At 43.4% G+C, this 14,744-nt stretch overlaps 1 protein-coding gene across 5 annotated transcripts in view; it reads right to left on the reverse strand.

The window, feature by feature from the left end:
* Positions 1–14,744, reverse strand: part of PDE1B (phosphodiesterase 1B) — a 513,717-nt gene that overhangs the window by 124,116 nt on the left and 374,857 nt on the right. For all 5 annotated transcript variants that reach the window (XM_077483777.1, XM_077483773.1, XM_077483774.1 and 2 more), the window contains 3 exons: positions 13,948–14,061; positions 7,430–7,612; positions 544–610 (listed from right to left, as the gene is read on the reverse strand). In XM_077483777.1, the coding sequence (XP_077339903.1) occupies positions 544–610; positions 7,430–7,612; positions 13,948–14,061 (364 nt within the window). The remainder of the gene's footprint in view (positions 1–543; positions 611–7,429; positions 7,613–13,947; positions 14,062–14,744) is intronic.

Genomic DNA, 14,744 nt, shown 5'->3' on the forward strand with positions numbered 1-14,744 from the left:
GCTGTAGTTTTTAGAGTATAAAATATTAGCTGGAGTTTTGCTTTCGTTTGTTAATCACTTATGTAAAGTCCATCCCATACTATCCTCACCAGACAGTGCTGGTGCCCAAGGGTGACTCTGTTGCTCCTCCATAGATAGAGGTGCCACCCTAAGACAGGAAGTGTGTTACTGGCAGGATCACCATGTGAATATAAAGGAAACAAAGCATAATAAAAGGAAAATGAATGCAGCCACTATATCTAACGCTTAGTAAGCTCCATAACATTACATTTTTTGTGGGGTTTAATACTGCTTTAACTTTTAGTACTTGCTTCTAAAAAAATCTGCTTATGACATATAACTATTGATTGCAAAGCCTCATTCACAGGGGCGTACTGATACTTATGCAAAGGGTCAGATTCACCCAGGTCTAACAATGAAAACTATTTTAAAACATTTTCTTCATCCTTTTGTTTCACAAATTAAAAATGCACCCTCGGCAAGAGGTGTATATGAAAGTATGCTCCAATGTTCTTGGCTGATTTTTAATGCATATGATCCTACCTTTAAACTGTTAACAACAACTGCAGAATAATTTGGTCCAACTGCTGTATACGTCCTTCGAAACATTCTGGAAACAAAAAGAATGAAATATAGAGTGCTGAAAACCTTTTTAACTTAGTCGATTTTAAAAGAAGAAACTATTTCCTAAATGCCTCTACCAGGGATGTTTTATGAAATCAGTGGTCACTTTGTGCAGGGTCATAAATTTGGCCCTAGACTTAGAGGATAAAATGTGGTGTGCTACGCATGCCACAGCAAAAGGTGGGCAGGTTTTATATTGCGCTAAATATTGGATGAGACTTAAAGGGGTGTGATCAAATAAAGACTGAGATTACTTGTATAGCACGGATGTCATAAGGTATGACCAGCCAACATCAGATGGAATGCTGCAATTGGGAGGTGGTGAAGGGGGCACAAAAGGTGCGAGAGGGGAGGGTAAGACAGAGGATGAGAGGGGGAGAGAACGGGATGAAGGGAAAGAGGGGGGAGAGAGTATGAGGGGGAGAGAAGGGGAATAAGAGAGGAATGGATGAGAGAGAGATGGGGTGAGGGGGAGAGAGAAGGAAGAGAGTGAAATGAAAGGGGAGAGACAGAGGTAAATAGTTTAGGGGAAAAGGAAGGGACAAAGAGAGAAAGTGAGGTGGGGGGAAGAAAGGGGTGACAAAGAGAGGGAGAGAGAGAGGGGTATAGAGTGTGTGTGTGTGTGGGGGGGGGGGTGACAGAGGTAATAGAGAAAGACAGGGAGAGAGGAGAGGGGAAAGAGGTGAGGGGAGAGAGGAGAGAGAGAGAGGGGGAAAGGGGGGGGTAAGAAAAAGATAGATGTAAATGGGTGAGGGGACAGAGAGTGGAGGGAGAGAAAGGGGGCAGAAAGAGAGAGAGAGAAATAGAGTAAAGGGAGGGGGACAAAGAGAGCAGGAAAAGGGTAGAGAAAGAGGGGGGAAAGTGCAAAGAGAGAGGGAGAGGAGAGAAGGGGGGGAGAGATATATAAAGGGGTGAGGGGGGAGAGAGAGAGAGAGAGAGGGGGGAGAAAGAGAAGAGAGAGCGGCAAAAGGAGAGAGAGAGAGGGGGTATAGTTCAAATAGAGAGGGAGAGAGAGAGAGAGAGAGGGAAGGGGGAGAGAAAGAGGGGGGTGAGATATAAAGGGGTGAGGGGACAGAGAGAGGGGGGAGATTGGGGTGAGAAACAGAAGAGAGAGTGGGAAAAGGATGAAGAGAGAGGGGGGAGGAAGAGAAAATAGAGTAAGAAAAGGATAGAGAGAGAGGGAGAGAATGCAAAGAGAGAGAGAGGAGGGGGAGAGAGATAAAGGGATGAGGAGACAGAGAGGGGGAGAGATGGGTGAGAGAGAGAAGAGAGAGAGTGGGAAAAGGATGGAGAGAGAGGGAGGAGAGTGCAAAGAGAGAGGAGAGAAGGGGGGAAGTGAGAGGGGGAGAGAGAGAGAGAGAGGAGTGAGAGATAAAGGGGTGAGGGGACAGAGAGAGAGTGTGGGGAGAGAGAGGGGAGAAGAGAAGAGAGAGAGGGTGGGGAGAGAAGAGAGAGCAGGAAAAGGATAGAGATGGAGAGAGTGCAGAGAGAGAGAGAGATAGAGGAGAGGGGGAGAGAGATAAAGGGGTAAGGGGACAGAGAGAGTGGGGGGAGAGAGAGAAGAGAGAGAGGGAAAAGAAAGTGGAGCAAAGGAGAGTGAGAGAGAGAAGGAAATAAGTAAGGGTGGGTGGGGGGGAGGGAGAAAGGAGAAAAAGAGAGGGGGAGAGATGAAGTGTTGAAGGAACAGAGAATTGAGGGAGAGAAAGAGGGAGAGAAAAAGAGACGAGAGAGTTTTGTATAGGTGTGAGGGTGGCCATATTTAACCACTTTGTGTCCTGGGCAATATTAAAATGTTTACTTGTTAAAATCTGCATTTTTTTTACTTGAAAATTACTTAAAACCCTCAAACAATTGTATGCTTTCTGAAATGTAGAATAAAATGGTGGCAGATGCAACTTTTTGTGTTGCACATTATTTTATATTTTGCACAAATGTTTATCAAATCTATTTTTTCAGGAAAAAAAACACTAAAATTAACTTTAGTGCACACATACACAATATAATACCAACTTGTTTGGTAAAATATAAAACAAGGGTTTGTATTAAGCAAATAGATACCAAACATGTCAAGCCTTAAAATTGTGTTCACCTATGAAGTTGGGAAAAAATACTGTACCTAAAATTGTCCATAGGCAGTCCATTAAAATGGAACAGATGGCACTAGAATTACCGTATAGCTCTCACTCTAACATGTGTGGTGCAATTGCTGTTTACATACATGTGTGTGCAATACACATGCCTTTGGTATTTGCGTGGATGTGCAGAGTGACATTTCTTTTTATTTATTGTATTTATTGTAGTGTAATTGAACTTTAAGGGTCCTTTCACACGGGGCGGATCAGTGCTGATCCGCCCCGTGGATATCCGTTTGCTCAGCGGGGATCACTCCGCCGATCCCCGCTGAGCAGTGAGATGACAGCTCCGTCTCTGCACACTGCGCAGGGACGGACCTGTCACAGCGCCGCTCTCCCCTATGGGAGATCGGATGACGACGGACCGCAGTGCCCGTCGTCATCCGATCCGATCCGCAGACGGATGGAAAAATAGCTTTTTCCTCCGTCACACTTTTTCGGATCGGAGCGGGTCGGATGTCAGCGGACATGTCACCGCTGACATCCGACGCTCCATAGAGCTCTATGGAGCACCCGTTCAGGTCCGCCTGAAAAACTGACAGGCGGGCCTGAACGGGACGTTAGTGTGAAAGGGGCCTAACACTTTTTTTTCATGTACCTTTATTGATATCAACAAGCCCTTTGTGTGATAGCATGGCCAGGTGATAGTTTCTCTTAATGAAGACATCAGGGGTCAATTATACCCCTAATGTCTCCCCTGCTTTATACTACAGCCAATAAAGCATACAATATGCTTGATTGGCTGTTTAAGCAACTTTTCAGCTTGATCTTGACAGCACTCAACCCGGAAGTGCTCAGAGATGAGCGTTTCTGGGTTCACTGTTTGCAGGCAGATTTGAGAACACAATTGTGGTCTCAGGCTCCAGTCCCCAGAGAAGCTAGAGAGCTCAGGAACCACTGCAGGTGGCAGGGGCACTTTCTTAGCACTGTAAAAGTGATCACTAGCTGTGCAGTCCATTTTACTGAAAATCTGGGCCTGAAAACGGCACTTGGTTCATGTATAAATCAGGACTCCATGGCTTTCAACTGCATCATTACGTATTCTCTAAGAAAAAAAATATGTAGAAGCCTTTCCTAGGAGAATCTATAAACACAAGCAAATAATCTATTTAGAAAGATTATCTGAAAGGACCCAGTTTATAATGCTCTACTGAATGATTGCTGGTCCTCCATAATCCCTGCGGCTGTCACACGCAAGCCGCTATTGCAGCCAGCTCCCCACTCGTCTTCTTTTCTAACACACAGACATGGGGACAGGCGCCTTCAGCCAAGTGGCATACATCTAGTGGCATCCATACAGGGGTTCTAAAGGTGGATTCTCACAGTTGTGATGTGCTTAGTGTCGTTCTGGGAGCATGTGAGTGCATTATGTGTCATTATGTTTATCCTTGCTTAATAAAGAAGTTTATTGTTCTACTTGGACATGTGCTTCCCTAGTTTGTTGTTTAGATTGTCCATAGTCCTTGTTTTGGCAATTCAAAGTATTACTGCAAATACCTTTATACAGTGAAGGCTGAGACACTAGATCTGAGCTTTTCTAGCTTGTCACGTCTAAACGTGAACGTGAGATTAATAGTGATCTGGGTAATAAAAAATATGATTTTTGTGATTGTTAATAAACTGTGGGTAAACATACAATGGGGATTGGTCCCACAGAAAATGATGATTCTGATTGTTGTTTAAAATCTTTATTTTGCTAATCAAAATAACAAAATTTTAAATTCTGAACCAATTCATTTTATTGTGCCCTATGATCACTTAAAGTGGAACTTTAGTCAGAAAATTAAGTCCTGAAGATCACTTCAGGATAGACCCTTTTGTAGATGATCCGTGGCCCACTACCAGGCTGTGGCCTTTCTGCAGCCGAGTCGGGCTGTGGGCGGGCGGCATGAGACAGCCGAGCGGCCGGGAAATGAGAGCCGGGTGGATTAAAGAAGCAAGAAGGCGGGCAAGCAGAGATGACATCATCCCTCTCTGACCCCTGCATCACCGTTCTTCCGCCCTCATAGCCAGTGTTCTGTCAGCCTCAATGTCGGAGGTGTGGCCGGGAGCACAGAGATGACATCATCTCCCACTGCCCGGTCTGCATCACCGCTCTCCTGCCTTCATTCGGAACCCACCACTGCACAGAGGCCTGTCTCTGTGCTTAATGGACCAGTGCTGCCACCAATGCAGTGGTGACAGGCGGCATGGCAAGTGACATTCCGCATCTGGTGACAGACAATGTGGCAGGTGTCATGGCAAGTGACAATTCACATCTTGTGACAGACAGAGTGGCAGGTGACAAGGCAAGTGACATTCTACATCTGGTGACAGACAATGTGGCAGGTGACAATCCACATCTGGTGGCAGGCAGCGTGGCAAGTGAGATTCCACATCTGGTGGCAGGCAGCATTCTATATCTGGTGGCAGGCAACAGTGGAAAGTGACACGCTCGGGGTTCCCACTTATTCTGCATTATGGTGAACACCAGTCATTGCCCATGAAAAATAGTTTACCCTGCGTGCATGTCCATGCCACCCCCTAGGTCCTTGGCACAATTTTCTTTCACGCAGCTGGTCCCCAGTGTCAAAAAGGTTGGGGAGCGCTGATGTAAAACATTAAAAATGAGTGTCTATACTGTTTAAAATTCAGTAATACACTGTCTCACCCTGCTCTGCAACATGCTCCATTGCTCTCTATTTTTAGGCACTGCTGAATTTGTAGAGGCCAATCTGCTGACAGGGTTAAAGTGGAATTAAACCCTCATATCCTTTACAGCCAAGGAAGCTACTTCTGTTTGATCTGCAGCTGCCATGGTGCTGCACATGTGATCAGTTATAACACCAATCAATTGATGGGTTGACAGTTTGGTTGAGGCCACAAACAAATGTGACAGTTAGCAATGTTAGCATTCCAGGAATGTGACTCTTTTTTGAAACAGTTAAATCAATGGGTTTAGTTCCACTTCATGATTTACTGCTATTCAGGGGCTCTTGGCTTCAGCAAAATGTAAGCCTCCAGCAAGAAGAAACAGCAGAAATGCTGGAGGCAATTTACAGCACACACTAAAGTCAGTAGTATAATTATTAATGTGGAATTTATGTTCCTTGCTAAAGAACATTATTCTTTATTAATTTGTTATGGGTAAAGTTCCGCTTTAAGTGTCCTGTGTTCTTCAAATGGTTGAGCACCCCTGGGTTAAAGTATACAGGGGTGTCTTCTTTCCACACCCAGCCTGCTGATTGGGCTGTGAAAGAGCAGCAGTAGACAGATGAGGGCAAGGCATCATTAATCTGCATCTTTCATACAGTGCTTTGCAAAAGTATTCACCCCTCTTGGCATTTTTCATGTTTTGTTGCTTCACAACCCGGAATTAACATGGATTGTTTGAGGATTTGCATCATTTAATTTTCAGAACATGCCCACAACTTTGAAGATTTTTTATTATTTATTTTATTTATTTTATTTATTATTTACTTTTTTATGCCTTTTTTTTCCTTTACTCACAGATAGCAGGGTGTGGGTCTTCGGGCTTCCTCTAAAGCCTAATGGGAGGATGTGCCGCCATCATGTTCCTTCCTCGCCTGCCTTAAAGGCAACCCCCTTCGGGAGAGCCTCCCACCTAGTACTTATTGATCGGCTTTGGCTAATCAGGAGGAGGCATTTTGCACAAAGCAAGGTCCATAAAGACATGGAGGAGCAACTTTGGGGTGGAGGAACTTGACTGGCCTGTACAGAGTCCTGATCTCAACCCAACAGAACACCTTTGGGATGAATTAAAGCGGAGACTGTGAGCCAGGGCTACTCATCCACATCTGCGCCTGTCCTCACAAATGCACTTCTGGAAGAATAGTCAAACATTCCCATAGACACACTCCTAAACCTTGTGGACAGCCTTCCCAGAAGAGTTAAAACTGTTATAGCTGCAAAGGGTGGGCCAACTCAATATTAAATCCTACGGACTAAGACTAGGATGCCATTAACGTTCATGTGCATGTAAAGACAGGTGTTTAAATACTTTTGGTAATATAGTGTATATATAGGTTGGCCTCCCTCTGGATTTCCAAGGTGTTATGTGGTCATTTGTGTTTTTTCTTTATTTTATTGAACTGCATAAGCTTTTGCAAAAAGGCTTTGCTCATCTTTTCATTGTGCGCTACATTATTTTAATCTGTGTGTGCAAATCTTTTGATTTAGGCTATGTTCACACATGGTAATATGCAGCGTTTTACTGTGCAGGCTAATACAGTGCTGACTTCAGCAGGGAGCAGTGCAACGTATGTCTCAGTGCTTCGCACTGCTTGCCTTTATTTAACTTTTTTTTTTTTTTTACAACTTTATTTTAAGTGTAATATAGTGACCATTTATTCATGTCACTGCACAACTATGTAGTGCATTGAACTGCTGCGCAGTGACATGCAATATCACCCAGCACAGTGCGAAAAATGTTCTCCTCACTGGATTGCACCGCACAAGTGTCACAGTGTGAACCCTAGCAGTAATCTGCAATTAACCAGTGCAGAAAAATGCAGGTCACCACAAATAGTGATAAAGAGCCCTTGCACAAATGAAAAGGTTCTGTGGAATACAGAACCTTTACCATTTATTTATTCTTTTTTTTTTTATTATATACCATATACCTTTTATATTTACCATATAAAAAGAAACAACATGATAAAAATGCTGCTTACCTCTCCACAAAAATCCCTGCCTGTACAGCATGTACAATGCTGCGGAACCTTGGCTTTTCCTCAGACCGTCGACCTGTGGACCGCGTTTGCTGTGTAAATGTAGAAGCCAGCCAGTCTCTGACCTCAGAGGGTACAGCATCTGAGCGAATTTCTTGAAGTTCATCTTCTGTGTCTAGGATTTGTCTGCAAAGGGAAAATACAGAAGAAAAAACAGTTAATAAATTGAGAAAAACAAAATGAACACTCATATACTTCTAAGCTGAAAGAAAACTCGTCATTTTGAACCAGGGCTGCTCAGGAATATAAGAAAATATACTAGGCCAGAATTTAAATCACATAAAAAATAAATAAACAATTTCTTATTTAAATAAAAATAAGTTATTAGAATTATGTACCAAGTAAGGGGTAGAAACATCACTGCTGAATCATGCTCTACTACACAGGGCCCCCAAAAAAATGGATCCAATTAAGGAGCAACCAAAAGAAAAACCACACAGTTCACCAGTCAGGATAATGAAGCTCCTGCTTATCTAGATGCACAGCCATGCACTCTTTTATGAGGAACAGAAACTGGAGGGAAAAAAATAAGCTCTTTACTAATAATTTAAAGCATATCTGAACCCAAAATCAAAAATTTATTTATATCACAGCTTACCAATCCTTAGCCCAACTTCAGGCACAAATAAAAATAGTGCATTGTGCATCAATGACCTTACTCCTCTGTCTTGAATCCCAACACCTCTTCCTAAGCCACCCTGCAGTGTAATGTATCAATATCCCAGTTTCTTCTATGAGCCAAGCTAATATCCTGCTCTGGGGACCAGATATTTTTACCGCCTTGTTATCTTCTTGGGCACTGGTCTCCTCACTACCCACATGAGTTCCCCTGACTTTACAGCCCATGGGAGAGGACCTAGCCACTGAAAGTGTTGCCTCTACCAATAGGAGGTATGCATATCAAGCAGGCAGGGGACGCCTGAAGGACACCAGAAAGTAAAAAGAAGAGAGAAAGATCATCATGTGACCATGGCTTCGGGTAAGTACAATTGTTAGAGTCTTTTTTTCATACCAGCATTTACACTGGGTGGGATTGAGGGGACAGAGGAGTTTTCTAACAAATTGGCTTTGGGATTTAAATGAGGTGGCCACATTCGTTTTCTTTTTTTATCTAGTGGTCTGATCAATGTCTCTCTTTTTTTTTCAACTTCCATTAACAGACCAAGCTGTCCAGTAAACATGGCAGTTAGAAGGTTGATGCAAACTATTTGACACTTACAATGGTAAGCGTTGATTCATTTATGTAAAACCTTTAACCCACAATGGAAAAGACTGTTTTAATTGCTTAAAAGTGTTAGCTAGAGTTCAGCTTTAATTTGTTAGTAAATTACAACCATATCTACTAGTGCATCTAATGCCCTGTACACACGGTCGGAATTTCCGACAGAAAAAGTCCGATGGGAGCTTTTCATCATATATACCGACTGTGTGTATGCCCCATTGGACGTTTTACGTCAAAAATTCTGACCGACCTAGAAAGAGAACATGTTCTATATTTTTCCGTTGGAACAAATTCCTATCGGGAAAACCACTCTTCTGTATGCTGTTCCGACTGTATGCTGTTCCGACGCACCAAAGTCGGTGCATGCTCTGAATCAAGTACGAGATGGAAGCTATTGGCTATTGAACTTCAATTTTCTAGTTCCATCGTACATGTTGTACGTCACCGCGTTCTTGACGGTCAGACTTTGGTATCGGTATCGGTATCGGTAAGCTGATACCCTTTTGGGTTTAGGTACGCTTTAAAGCCACCTAATATAAGGAGAAAAGAACCACATAAATATGTTTGTGCTCCTTACTTATAGCAATTATTCCTCCTTTATGAATTGGAATATTTTTTCACAGGTGCCAGTCAGAATCAAAGTTTAAGAGCAGAATTTAATATAACCGGTGGCTAAGAGTGAGTGATTCTAGTTCTTGGTAACAAAAGGCTAATGCATAAAAACTTTGATACTGTTGGCCAGTTAGAGTGGTGTCTGTCAATACACTCATGTCAATAAATGAAGCAACTTTATCCTTTCACCTGTCCATCCAAGTGAATACAATGCAAGTCAAAATAAACTCATTCTGACAGTGATATTTTACATATAACTAGCTAATATATGCCTGGTCACTATTTAGCAGAGTGTGGATCGGTGTGTTCACTTTTTTGCCATTGTTATGATAGTGTAAGCTTTTCTCAACCTGTTCAACACAGAGGAACCCTTGAAATAACTTTCTGGTCTCAGGGAACCGCTGCTAATAATTACTATATCTGCAGCTCACTGCTCATAAGTGGGAGGGTCAGTGAGAAGAGTGCTCCTTACAATTGCATACCTCCCAACATTTTGAGATGGGAATGAGGGACGCCTACTAATAAACGTATGTAGGCATAGGACACGCCTCCTGCCACACACTCTTAAAAGAGAATTAACCAAAAACAAGGATAATTAAATCCACAAGGACTTTTGTTTACCACTACTATTCCTTTATATTGGCTTTTAAAATGTACAAATGCAGCAATTTAGAAATTGGATCAAAGGTTTAGTACCGGGATAAAAAGTGCATTTTATATACAACTATATAGTTTAGACCACAATCTGGACAATGTGTGGTGTTCGGGGCAAATTTGAAAGTGGCCGGAACACCGTTAGCCCTTGTACACACGGTCGGAGATTCCGACGGAATGTGTCCTATCGGACCGTTTTGTCGGATATTCCAACTGTGTGTGGTATGCATCGGACTGTTTCCGTCGGACCAAATTTTCCAACTTGCTGGAAATATTTTCCGACAAACTGCTCCGATCGGACATACTCCGATCATGTTTAGAGAATTCCGATCGGACAAAGTGCCACGCATGCTCAGATCAAATTCCTACATCAAAGCTATTGGCTACTAGCCTGAACGTAGTCCCGTCGTAACGAAATAACATCATCACGTTCTGAACGATCTGATTTTCCGACAACTTGGTCCGACCGTGTGTATACAACAGTTTCGGACTAAATCCGTAGGACAAAATCCGTCGGACAAAATCCAACGGATTTGGTTGTCAGAATGTCCGACCGTGTGTACAAGGGCTTAAAGTCTATGGGACACTAACATGAAAAATCAAAAGTGCTCATTTTAAAGGCTTATATGCAAGTTATTGTGATAAAAAGTGTTTGAAGACCCGAGTCCTGCCCTAGGGGACATGTATCAATGCAAAAACTTAAAAAAAAAAAAAAGTTCTCAGGAGCAGTGCTTTTTTTAATGCTTAAAGTGAAACAATAGGAATGAAATATTCCTTTAAATATTGTGCGGTGGAGGGGGGGGTGTCTATAGTATGCCTGTAAAGTGGCGCATTTTCCCGTGTTTAGAACAGTACCACAGCAAAATGACATTTCGAAAGGAAAAAAGAAATTTAAAACTGATCACGGCTACCGTATATACTCGAGTATAAGCCGAGATTTTCAGCCTCTTTTTTGAGGCTGAAAGTGCCCCCCTCGGCTTATACTCGAGTCATCGCTGTCTGCCCGCTCGATCAGCGTGTCGAGCAGACAGACAGCGGCCATTCTATTCAAAAGCCGCGCCTCCGGCTCCGCCTTCGCCTGTGATAGGCGGAACACTGAATTTCCCAGCAGCCTGTGTTCCGCCTATCACGGACATCGTATCATCCTCGTACTACGGACGAGGATGATACGACGTCTGTGATAGGCGGAACACAGGCTGCTGGGAAATTCAGTGTTCCGCCTATCACAGGCGAAGGCGGCGGCGCAGCTTTTGAACTTTACAATGGCCGCCGACGAAGAGGGCACGGGACGGCACGGCACGGGACGGGACGGGACGGGGGCAAGGCAAGGCACGACACGGGACGGATGCAAGGAGGCAAGGCACGGCACGGGACGGAGGCAAGGAGGCAAGGCACGGGACGGAGGCTCGGGACAAAGGTAGGCTGGACACACACACACACACACACACACACACACACACACACACACACACACACACACACACACACACACACACACACACATGGATGGAGACACACACAGGGATGGATGGATGGATGGATGGAGACACACACACACAGGGATGGATGGATGGATGGATGGAGACACACACACACAGGGATGGATGGATGGATGGATGGAGACACACACACACAGGGATGGATGGATGGATGGACACACACACACACAGGGATGGATGGACGGACACACAGGGATGGACGGACACACAGGGATGGACGGACACACAGGGATGGACGGACACACAGGGATGGACGGACACACACACAGGGATGGACAGGCATGTCTCACCCTCGGCTTATACACGAGTCAATAAGTTTGCCAGTTTTTTTGGGGGTAAATTGGGGGCCTCGGCTTATATTCGGGTCGGCCTATACTCGAGTATATACGGTATAAAGAATTGTCAGGTCTCGGCAATATAGATAAAACTCATTGAAAAAAAGAGAATGGAATCCCCCCGAGTCCATTACCAGGCCCTTGGGTTTGGTATGAATATAAAAAATATATATGTTCCACAATGTCCATTTATCCTCTTTTCTCACACCACCCGGACCAAAAAAGGAAAAAAATCCACCACCGATCCGCCTCCATGGGAGGCTCCTGCCATCTGATGCTTCTTGGCCTGTGACAGCTCTCATATAACTGAGGGTGGGGCCACTTATGACGTAACCGGGTGTCCACGCCCCCTCTGATGCACGGGGACTTCACCATGGCTTTCCCATGGTGTCAGAGGGGGCAGGGCAACCTGGTTGACCCTGCCCCCCTCTGACGCCACGGGGAAGCCATGGGGCCTCAGTTATATAAGAGATGTCACAAGCCAAGAAGCGTCATACGGCGGGAGCCTCCCATGGAGGTGGGCCGGTAGCGGATTTTTTTTCTTTTTCTGTCCGGGCGGTGCGAGAGAAGAAGATGAATGGACATCGTGGGACATTTTTATTTTTTTATTTTTTCATAAAATACTTTTTAACATTTTGACACTTTTTTGTGAAATGGTAGGGGTACATTTGTACCCCATTACCATTTCACACAGGGGAGGCCGGGATCTGGGGGTCACCTAGTTAAAGGGGGCTTCCAGATTCCAATAAGCCCTCTGCCCACAGACCCCCCACACCCACTGGGCAAGGGTTGTGGGGATGAGGCTCTTCTCCCCATCAACATGGGGATAAGGTGATTTAGGGGGCTACCCCAAAGCACCCTTCCCATGTTGAGAGCATGTGGTCTGGTACGGTTCAGGAGGATGGGGTGCTCCCCCCCTCTTTTCGTGCAGCCTGCCAGGTTGCGTGCTGGGATAAGGGTCTGGTATGGATTTTGGGGGAACCCTATACCATTTTTTTTATTTGGGCGCAGGGTTCCCCTTAAAATCCATACCAGACCTGAAGGATCTGGTATGGGTTTTGGGGGAACCCCTACGCCATTTAAAAAAAAAAATTAGAACAGGCTTCCCCTTAATTTCCATATCAGACCCAAGGGGCCTGGTATGGATTTTAGGGGGACCCCCACGCAATTTTTTAAAACATTTTGGTTCAGAGTTTTCCTTAATATTCATACCAGACCCAAAGGGCCAATGAGTTTTATCTATATTGCCGAGACTCTGCAATTCATTACAGGTACGATCATTTTTCTGTGGTACTGTTCTAAACACAGGAAAAATGTGCCACTTTACAGGCATACTATAGACACCCTCCAGGCACAATTTTTAAAGGAATATTTCATTTTTATTGTTTCACTTTAAGCATTAAAAAAATCACTGCTCCCAAAAAAAGGCAGTTTTTTTAAAAATTGTTTGCATTGATACATGTCCCCTGGGGCAATACCTAGGTCCCCAAACACTTATTATGACAATAATTTGCATATGAGCCTTTAAGTGTGTACAAGGCATTACACTTGCCCTTTAGGCTTGGTTCACAGTAATGCGACTTGTGAGACCTTAAGTCGGATGACATGTAAAATTCAATGCTTCCCTATGAGAGCCGACTTAATTGATACTACACAAGCCTGTCCGACTTTAGAAAAGGTTTCTGCACTACTTTGGTCCTGATACGACTTCAAACACTGAATCTAAATAGTCCCATCAAAGTTTCACTCAAAGTCGGACTCCAAAGTTGCACTTAAAGTCACGTGACTTTGGAGCCTATTATTTTATGACTCTTTTTTTTTTTTTTGCTCTCTTCACTTTAGACATTTAATAGAACCTCACAGCAGTTTAAGTGGTGACTAAGAGGAAGCCATTTGATAATCTTTGTAAATTGACTTTTACATAAAAATATGCAAATATTGATAATATAAAGTGCACTTGATTAATTCAGATGATCTGTGCGATAAAACCAGTTGTGAGTTAAAAAAAAAATAATCATAAAAATTAAAAATGATCACACAGTAATAAAAATTACTGCATGTGTTTTGCGTTATTGAGTTGACCATAGCAATAATAATTATTTCTAGAACAAACATACAAGTGATTGATGTGTGTCTCACCGTGTCTCATCAATATATACAGCTTCCAGCAATGAGGCAGTGTACTCCAAGTTTTTTTTCAGTTCCACAATGTTGACCTCTCCATTCTCTAGTTGCTTCACCATGTACTTCAGGCTGTAGATAAAGAAAAGACATGAGCGGTAATTACAATGACTCAAAATCTAATTGGTATATATGAGCACCAGCAGTTTTCATAATACGCATTTGACAGTTTTTCGTAATACACATTTGACTTGCAAATCATTTGTCCACAGAGGACAAATACAAGAAAATGTTCACCTTGTACAAATCCGTACATGCACTTATCACATGAAATCTACGGCTCGCACTTAGATCAAATTAATCCTCAGTGTTCTCACTTGGATCACTACACTAGAGGACATTCAAAATTGCTTCAATAGCTTAATACTATCGATGCTCTATCTGCAGAAAAGGAAGCTGTGTTTAATTTAAACCCACCCTTCCTTGAGTTTTTACATTTATTTAAACCGCCACATTGTTTTTCTTTTCAAATTGCTATTATAAAAGGTTAAAGTGTATCTAAAGCCAACCCGCTTTTTCTTTTTCTTTTTTTTTTCAGGCTCTTTTGTTTAATTTTGGAAGAAACTGGAACAAATTACAGCCTCTGCCAGATTCTTATTATTGTCTGTGTTCCTATTATGCCGCGTACACACGATCAAATTGTCCGGCGTAGTTATTCCGGCAAACAATCCGGCGGATAGTCCGGTGGACTTTCTACCGAACGGACTTGGCCACACACGGACACACAGAAAGTCCGGCGTTTGCTAGCTTGATGA

The sequence above is a fragment of the Lithobates pipiens genome, unplaced genomic scaffold (assembly GCF_037356315.1).
Source record: "Lithobates pipiens isolate NorthernLeopardFrog02 unplaced genomic scaffold, aLitPip1_a1.2 Scaffold_16, whole genome shotgun sequence".
Taxonomy (NCBI): Eukaryota; Metazoa; Chordata; class Amphibia; order Anura; family Ranidae; genus Lithobates; species Lithobates pipiens.